This window comes from Herpailurus yagouaroundi, unplaced genomic scaffold, assembly GCF_014898765.1.
Source record: "Herpailurus yagouaroundi ecotype Mexico unplaced genomic scaffold, PumYag 67702, whole genome shotgun sequence".
NCBI lineage: Eukaryota > Metazoa > Chordata > Mammalia > Carnivora > Felidae > Herpailurus > Herpailurus yagouaroundi.
Genome location: NW_024420501.1, coordinates 3,447,144 through 3,456,486, shown reverse-complemented (window position 1 = coordinate 3,456,486; position 9,343 = coordinate 3,447,144). Strand labels below are relative to the sequence as shown.

Sequence of the window (9,343 nt, the reverse complement as noted above, 5' to 3'; positions counted from 1 at the left end):
CAATACACAAAGGTGTGCTCGGTGTGGCAGTCAAGTTAACCAAAAGGATGCATTCCATCTTTTCAAAATTAATTTCAAAGCGTTACGAACACTCAAGGTCTAGGGGTGCCTGGCTGGCTCAGTTGGAAGGGAATGTGACTCTTGATCTCAGGGTTGTGAGTTTCAGCCCCATGCTGGGTGTAGAGATTACTTAAAAATACAATCTTAAAAAAAAAAAAAACAACACCGAGTTCTATTCTTTACAGCCTTATGTTAACTACATTAACCATTATCATTTATCTTGAAGTAAAGTAACAGTTATTGTATTATAAAAGAATAGTTTGGGGCACTCTGAAACTTAACAGTTCACAAAGATGAGATTCTGTGCATCATACCAAACCTTGATTTGACTTTTCATTGTAAATTTCTTTTCATCCTTTTTTATCATTTTTTTTCACCATGATAAGTGTACTCTTTAATCCCCATCCCTCCACCTACCCCCCCTACCGGTGACCACCATTTGTTCTCTATAATTCAGAGTATGGTTTTTAGGTTGCCTCTTTTTTTCTTTGTTCATTTGTTCTGTTTCTTAAATTCCACATATGAGTGAAATCATATGGTATTTGTCTTTCTTTGCTTGACTTATTTGGCTTAGCATAATACACTCTAGCTCCATCCATGTCGTTGCAAACAACAAGACATCATTCTTTTGACAGCTGAGTAATATTCCACTGGATATATACATACACCACCTCTACTTCATCCATTCAGCAGTCGATGGACATTTGGGCTCTCTCTGTACTTCCTATGTAGTTGATAATGCTGCTATAGACATAGGGGTTCATGATCCCTTTGAATTCGTGTTTTTTTTTTGGGAGGGGGAGCAGTGATAAATACCCAGTAGTGCAATGACTGCATCCTAGGGTAAATCTATTCTTAATTTTTTGAGTAACCTCCACACTGTTTTCCACCGTGGCTGCACCAGTTTGCATTCCCACCAACAGTGCAAAGGGTTCCTCTTTGTCCACATCTTCACCAACATTGGTTGTTTCTTGTGTTTTTTATTTTAGCCATTCTGACAGGTATGAGGTGGTATCTCATTGTAGTTGTTTTTTTTTTAACATGTTTTCATTTTCGAGAGACACAGCCAGAGTATTAAGCAGGAGCGGGGCGGGGGGGGGGTGCAGAGAGAAAGGGAGACACAGAATCCGAGGTAGGCTCCAGGCTCTAGGCTGTCAGCACAGAGCCTGACGCGGGGCTCAAACCCATGAACCGTGAGATCATGACCTGAGCCGAAGTGAGACCTCAGCTGAATAAGCCACCCAGGCGCCTGCCATTGTAGTTTTGATCTGCAGTTTCCGGGTGACGAGTGATCTTGAGTATCTTTTCATGGGTGTGTTGGCCATCTGGATGTCTTCCTTGGAGACATCTCTGTTCATGTCTTCTGCCCATGATTTAATTGCATTATTTGTATCGCGGGTGTTCAGCTGTACCAGTTCTGTATATATTTTGGATACGGGCCCCTTGGCGGATCTGTCATTTGCAAATATCTTCTCCCATTCAGTAGGTTGACTTTTTAGTTGTGTTGATTGTGTCCTTCACTGTGCAGAAACCTCTTATTCTGATGTAGTCTCAATAGCTCATTTTTGCTTTTATTTCCTTTGCATCAGGAGACAGATCTAGAAAAAGGTTGCTATGGCCCATGTCAGAGGGATTATTGCCTGTGCCCTCCTCAAGGATTCTTAGGATTTCAGGTCTCACATTTAGGTCTTTAAAGCATTTCGAGTTTGTTTTGGGGTATGGTGTAAAAAAGTGGTCTGGTTTCATTCTTTTGCATGTGTCTGTCCAGTTCTCCCACACCATTTGTTGAAGAGACTGTCCTTTACCCATTGTCTGTCCATTCCTCCTTGTCAAAGATTAATTGACCATCTAATTGGGGGGGTTACCACTGGGTTTTCTGCTCTAGTCCACTGATCTGTGTGTTTCTTTTCATGCCAGTACCACACTAGTTTCATTACTACCGCTTGGTGGTATCTTCATTTTTTATTAAGAAGACGATTCTATAGACTTATGCCCAGGATGATTTAACTCATCTATAACACTTTAAGAACTACTGTGGCAAGGCTGCAAATGGCCTCCTTACCATTTAGGAAGTCAGAATAGTTCTTCAATATCTAAGGCAAAATCCCCTTTCCACTCTCTTCTCTAAATACCTCCCTCTGTGTGTGTGTGTGTTTTTTTTTAACGTTTATTTATTTTTGAGACAGAGAGAGACAGAGCATGAACGGGGGAGGGTCAGAGAGAGGGAGACACAGAATCTGAAACAGGCTCCGGGCTCTGAGCTGTCAGCACAGAGCCCGACGCGGGGCTTGAACTCACTGACCGTGAGATCATGACCTGGGCCGAAGTCGGCCGCTCAACCGACTGAGCCACCCAGGCGCCCCCCTCCCTCTGTGTTTTTAATAATGCCCCAACCTTTTTGATTTGAGTTTGATAGACTATTTGATGGGAAGGAGAAACAAGTTGTTAAAAATCATTTGATAATATTTATACACATGAGCTTATCCTTCTCCATGGTGAGAGTATGTTGTCAGAACATGTCACAAATGGTGATGATGTCATAAACTCCTACAGCAGGCTGAGCCGTCTCAAATACAGGAGTTTCCTTGGTAGAAGAAACATTTGAACAAAGCCCTGGACATGAATCTTTTTATTTATGTCCTGCTTTTGGTTATTTGGACAAATAGTTGTTTAGATACGAACCAACGTTATGGATCTCCTACCACAGGTAAGTGCCTAACCTGAAAATTTAGAAATTATGCTCTATTATGTTATACACTCGAGCACTTAGACAAGCTAGCCGTGTTTAAGAAATCTGCTGTCTGTTGGGTGTTACCAGGAAAATACCTGAGGGTTTTAGTTCTGTGTGAAAAACCCAAGGAACACAGAAGCAGAAAGAGTACAGACATATTGTCCCCCTTCACTCCCCTTCCCCACCCAATCCACCAACCTCTGCCCTCAACCTGCCCTCAATCTGCCCTCGGTCTGGCATGGCACTTAACACATAGCAGGCTTCAACAAGAGTTTTTCTTGTCCCGACCCTTCTCCACCATACCCATTCACACACAAGCATTAACACTCAAGTACATTCATACGTGCAAGACATACACACACTCAAAAACCTAGGTTATGAATGGGGTGAGCAAGCCACGATGCAGGGATAACCCAGGGAATGTACTGATGAGCCAGAGATGCCTCCCAGATTTGGCTTCTAGACTGTGGCTGGGGATGGGGTAGAGGGAGGAAACTGACAGGGGAACGCTTGCCATGCTTTAACAAAATCACCGCGGAAAAGGTGTGATTTTGACCCTGAGTGGCAAACCGCTATCAAATGGAAGAAAACTGGATTATCTGACACATTTTCTGGGGATATAATCTCTTTGACAGGACCCAAACACGTCGAATCAATGGACGCCAAACTGGACAGCTTCAGGAGACGTCTACTGGTTATCACAATTGGTATTATGATTATAGCTTTCCTATTCACCTGTTTTTGTTTCATCCATTACAACTGTCTGAGCGACGACGTGCCCAAGGCAGAAACGTAAGTTTTGCACCTTTAAACTGAGAATACGTGTGTGTATGCATCGCGGAGGCTTCGTGGGTGCTGTGGTTACGTCCCGTGAACCCCAGACTTCTAAAGAGCTCATCTCGTGGGTGGATACTCCACTTCAATAATATCAGCTCTGAAATATTCTCAAGTACATTAGCAATTTTAGCCTGTTGTAAAGCTATGTCCCATCGAGGGTTCAGCCGAGCCCCAGGCTATTCATTTCATTGTAAACTGAGTCTAGGAAAAGAGGGCCTGACTATCTGACCAAGACAGGGAGAATGAAGAAGCAGAGTGATAGGGAGTGGGGTCTTTGCATTCCCAAAACAATGAAACCTCTTGGACGGTCACCATTTTAAGACCTAATGGCATGAAACATCATTCACCATTGTTGTTCTCATAATCTCAGTCCCTGCCTTTCATATAGGAGGGTCAGGCTGACCCTGATATAGTAGTTCCCTAAAAATCTCCCAATACCAGGACTGAGGACGAACATATAGCCAGTGCTCTACCCCTGTAGTGTTCGAGGGATGTCGTGAATGTAAATCTGCGTGGATAGGTAACACGATGGCGTAGAGATGACAGGAAAGAATGACTCCGGTCTAAAGAGTTTATTTGTTTCTTATGACACGTTGTGACAGCTGTGTAGAAGTTGCTGCTCAACTTGCGGCCTTTTATGTTTTCAAGTTTAATTCTCAGAATAAGTGAAATTCCCTCTGTCCTTCTCCACGGTAGACTGGAAACCGCTCTGTGTCTTTCCCTATGCAGGCTACGTGGTGAAGTAATGTGGATGAAAGAGTGAAATACTCTTAACAGAAATAAAAAGCATTCAGCATGAAGTCATATCTGTAACCTGAGTCGCGGCTTTCACCACACTCCAATTCTTCCTGTGTTTGCTTTTCCTACTAGAAGCAAAAAAAAAAAAAAAAAAAAAAAAAAAGACCAAAGTCTAAGTTGACATAGTAGCCTGTGTCTTGTGATAGCGATAGTACTTCTGTTTTAAATTGTCGTATTCTAAGTTTCCTATGTTTCCAGGCTCAAGAAAGGTGTGCCAGCCAAGTTGTCCACACCACCATCCACAATGTCATTCAGCGAATCCAAGACAGCCAGCCCATGCAGTCTAGAAAACCAATCCCTGCCGTCTGCTACAGACAAGTTATCTAGTGTCTCATGTCCGGAAAAGTCCTCCATATCATCCAGCGCAAAAAAGTCCGTCGGGCCCTCGAGTCTAGAAGAGCTGTGTGTGTCCTCTAGTACACAAAAGTTCAACAAGCCGTCAAGTCAAAGGAAGAAAAGGCCACCGTGCTCAGTAAAAAAATTCAAGTCATCGCACCTGGAGAAGCCATATCGAACACGCAATCTGGGAAAGCCATATAAGCCAGCTCGTGCCCATAAGCCCACTTCATCCTACCGAAATAAGGCAGCGAGGCCACCCTGGCCGGCCGGTCTGCAATACGCAGTCAGGCCAACCAAGCCACTTTGTCCACCCCACCCGCAAAGTCGCATCTCGCCACCCAAGCGATCCAGTGTGCAGAAACCAACCAAGTCCCCTAGACATCGTAAACTCGAAGGGTCAGTTTGTGCCCGTAGCGCAGACATGTTATCGAGGCCTCAGTTAATCAAGCCTTGCCGGCGCTATAAGGAAAGATGTCTCGTCTGCCAAAGTTCTGAGCCTTTGATCAGTAATATTTCTGAGGCACAGAATAGAAATGCTCAAAACCCACTTTGTCCAAGTGAAGCGAAGCCTTGCGCCCAGTCCTTTCTCAAGGCAGATTACAGAGACCACGTATTCCGTGGCAGCGTGAGCTACAGTGATACCACGACATATGACAGTAATGACAGTGATAGGGAGGTAACCATTATTTGCAACATGAAACACGAGGCCACCCCTGAACGCATCCAAGATAATTAAGGACTCGGTGAAAAGAAAAACCACCTGTGAAGAAGCAAACTTACACCAACTCTTCCATGCTCACTGTCTTCTAAAACACCGATAGTGGGAAATCTATTTGCAATCGTCATTGAGATTACTCCTATCCATCTGGGAAGCAAGTGATTTAAAAAATGATAAATAAACGCATGATGTAACAAATGCTTTTGTTGTAATTATTATTGCATTTTAGAGGCATGAGGCTCTTTCGATGTATCTGACTTGGATCTGCTCACTGGAATGGGAACCAGGAGCATACAGGCACACGCCAATCTAAGACAGGTATTGCAAACTACGTGGATGGAACTGGAGGGTGTTATGCTAAGCGAAATTAGGCCGTCAGAGAAAGACAAATATCATGCGACTTCACTCATAGGAGGACCTTAAGAGACAAAACAGATGAACAGAAGGGAAGGGAAGCAAAAAGAATATAAAAGCAGGGAGGGGGACCAAACAGAAGAGACTCACAAACATGGAGAACAAACAGAGGGTTCCTGGAGGGGCTGTGGGAGGGGCGATGGGCTAAATGGGGAAGGGGCATTAAGGAATCTACCCCTGAAATCATTGTGGCACTAGATGCTAACTAACTTGGAGGGAAATTAAAAAATAAAGCAATCAGTTAATTAAAAAAAAATAAAAACGAAAAATCTGACAGAAAAATACATACATACATACATACATACATACATACATACAAGTTCTAATACCACTGTCTTATTGGGGTGGCCATTTCCTAATGGATGTAAATATGGGAGCAGTATGTTGTACAGCCGACACTAATACAATGCTGTATGTCAATGACTCTTCAATTTAAAGGAAAATGTTGAATTCAACAAAATCAGGTCACAGTAACCAAAAGAAAATACATAAAAATAAATAAGTAAAAAACGCCGTGGCAGCTACAGACTTGATTTCCTACTGGCATTACCCTTTTTTAAAAGACAAACTCCGGGGGCCCCTGGGAGGCTCGGTTGGTTAAGCTCTTGATTTCCGCTCAGGTCATGATCTCACGGTTCCTGAGTTCGAGCCCCACGTCAGGCTCTCTCTCGGCCTCAAAATAAACGTTAAAAAAAAAAAAGTGATAGGCTCCTCTGACAGAGCCATAAGGTGTCCCTGCGTGCATGTATTTTGAAAGTCATCTTTTAGATACATGGGAAGGGGAATGGATAAGAATATAAAATGAAATAAGATGGCCATATAATGATAATTGTTGAATCTGAACACTACTTATGTGGGCGTTCTTTACACTACCTGCTCTATCCACTTTTGTATATGTTTGAACTGTTTTTCGTAGTAAATAGTTTAAAATTTGAATAGTAACTTTAACTTGTATGTGTAAATTTAGAAGACTAGGCTTTTCTAACCCACAAAAATCCTAACTCTTTACAGTTTTTCTTTCAAAAAAAAATTTTAACCATTATTTTGAGAGAGAGAGAGACAGAGAGAGAGCACATGTGTGCACAAGCTGGAGGCGGGGGGGGGGGGGGCAGGGCAGAGAGAGAGAGAGAGGGAGAGAATCCAAGCTGACTGCGATGTCAGGCCAAAGCCCGACTTGGGGCAGGCCCCCACAAACCATGAGATCATGACCTGAGCCCAAATCAAAAGTCAGACCCTCAACCAACTCAGCCACCCAGGCACCCAGAGCATGATACTCTTCATCTTGGGGTTGTGAGTTTGAGCCCCATATCAGGCATAGAGATTATTTTTAAAAATATATATGCCCCCAATACCATTGTCTTACCAAAAAATTAACAATAATTCCTTAATGACAATTGTCTAGACAGTATTCAAATTTCCTCATCTATCTCCTAATTTTTTTTTTATGGCTGCTTTGTTCAGATCATGTTCATCAGCATTTGCCAGCATCTGAGACTGAAATTAAAATTTTACTGGCTAATTTGGCTTCATACTGTACAACGATTTTAGAGTTAATCTGAGCTGTTAGTAGCCTAGAAAACAGTAAAAGTTGAAATTGTATGGCTTTCAGTTTAAATTCAACCAATGCCTCACTAGGCAAAACCAATCTAAGCTCTATTCCCTGTCTCATTTCGAAGACTAGAGATTTGTAATACTTTAAAAGCTCTGAATATTAATATCTAATTAAAATGACTAACTGCCAGTGACAACCAATGATAATGACATCTTAAGAACAAGTTATCTGCATGACTATCGATGTTCCTTTCTCAACCACACTTAATTATAGAGTAGGAATCTGGAGAATATTTGAAGCTCATTCAATATATAATATCCTAATGCATTAATGGGGGCTTCACACATAAAGCCAGTATAGAATAAGTGATAAAAATATGGACCATGAGGGGCGCCTGGGTGGCTCAGTCGGTTGAGCATCCGACTTCGGCTCAGGTCATGATCTCGCGGTCCGTGGGTTCGAGCCCCGCGTCGGGCTCTGTGCTGACAGCTCAGAGCCCGGACGTGTTTCGGATTCTGTGTCTCCTTCTCTCTCTGACCCTTCCCCATTCATGCTCTGTCTCTGTCTCAAAAGTAAATAAACGTTAAAAAAATATATATATATCTATACAGACCATGAGTCAGAGAAGAACTTTAGCCAAAAAATAAAAAATAAAAAAATTTACCAGTGGAAACTTGCCCAAGCTAATAATTAAAATAATGAAGTCCTGGGGTGCTGGGTGGCTCAGTCAGTTAAGTGTCAGACTCTTGGTCAGATCATGGTCTCAAGGTTTGTGAGACTGAGCCACCCATTGGGCTCTGTGCTGACAGCACGGAGCCTGCTTGGGATTCTCTCCCTCCCTCTCTCTGCCGCTCCCCCACTCTCTCTCTCTAAATAAATAAAAAACATTTAAAAAATCTTTAAAAAATAAAAGAACTAAGTCCTATCAGTACAAGAGATAGTCTTTAGCACTTCTTGGAAATGTCCTGCTTTAAGTAAGAGAGTCCCAAATTTCTATTTCCTGCCTTTCCTGCGGCCTTGCCTCATCTCTCCTGGCACCTTACTCTTTCCTTCTCTCTCACTCTTTTTCCTTTTCCTCTGTTCAGCAAGTCAGGGGCGTGTGCTCGGTGGGCTCGCGGCTCCCTTGCATTTCCGTTCTCCAGAAGAAACCGTGAAGCCAGTTTCAAGCACGGCCCCTCGCTCTCAGACCATCCCCGTTCTCTTTCTGTTGAATCCACCTTCCTTACACTCATCTCCAAACCTCCTACCTCACTCCTGGCTATGGGACTGAAATGAATCATATTTTGCTCCTTCTCTTTGGTAAAGCTCTTTCTAAAAACCCATCACTGGGGCGCCTGGGTGGCTCAGTAGGTTAAGCAGCTGACTCCTGGTTTCGGCTCCGGTCGTGGGTCTCACGGTTCCTGAGTTCGAGTCCCGCCTGCAGAGCCCGCTTGGGATTCTCTCTCTGTCCCTCTCTCTCTGCCCCTCCCCTACTCTGTCTCTCTCTCTCAAACATAAATAAATAAAAACTTTTAAAAACTTAAAAAGAAGCAAAACCCATCAGTTAAAAAAAAAGGTGTGAAAAGGTCAGATTTCCAACATTTCTCACATATATTTTCTACATGGAACTGTACCATCATGGAGCTGAAAGGATGCTTAGAGATCCTCTCTTCTACCCTCCTGTGGGGAGGAGGAGCTGGGAAGAGCTGAAGAAATGCTCCTTCAGCAAAAGACCACTTTTTACCAGAGGTGGGAGGCCAGCTGAGCGGGGCTGGGGGTCACAGATCTTTTAAGCGGCCACAAAGAAGTGACACACAGGGGGGATGTTTATGGTGGTGTTAAGCAGGGACTTAGTAAAAGTCTTCAGCTTGATCGATTCCCCAAATCCTACAGTCCCTGCCATACTGTGTGCAAT

General features: G+C 43.2%; 1 protein-coding gene across 1 annotated transcript; it reads left to right on the top strand.

Moving 5' to 3' along the window:
* The first annotated feature begins 2,632 nt into the window (after window positions 1-2,632).
* CUNHXorf66 (chromosome unknown CXorf66 homolog) lies at window positions 2,633-5,675 on the top strand. Its single transcript, XM_040468577.1, has 3 exons — window positions 2,633-2,767; window positions 3,427-3,583; window positions 4,625-5,675. Exons 1-3 carry the CDS (start codon window positions 2,680-2,682, stop codon window positions 5,499-5,501), a joined length of 1,122 nt encoding a protein of 373 aa, XP_040324511.1. The 5' UTR covers window positions 2,633-2,679; the 3' UTR covers window positions 5,502-5,675.
* The last annotated feature ends 3,668 nt before the right edge of the window (window positions 5,676-9,343 follow it).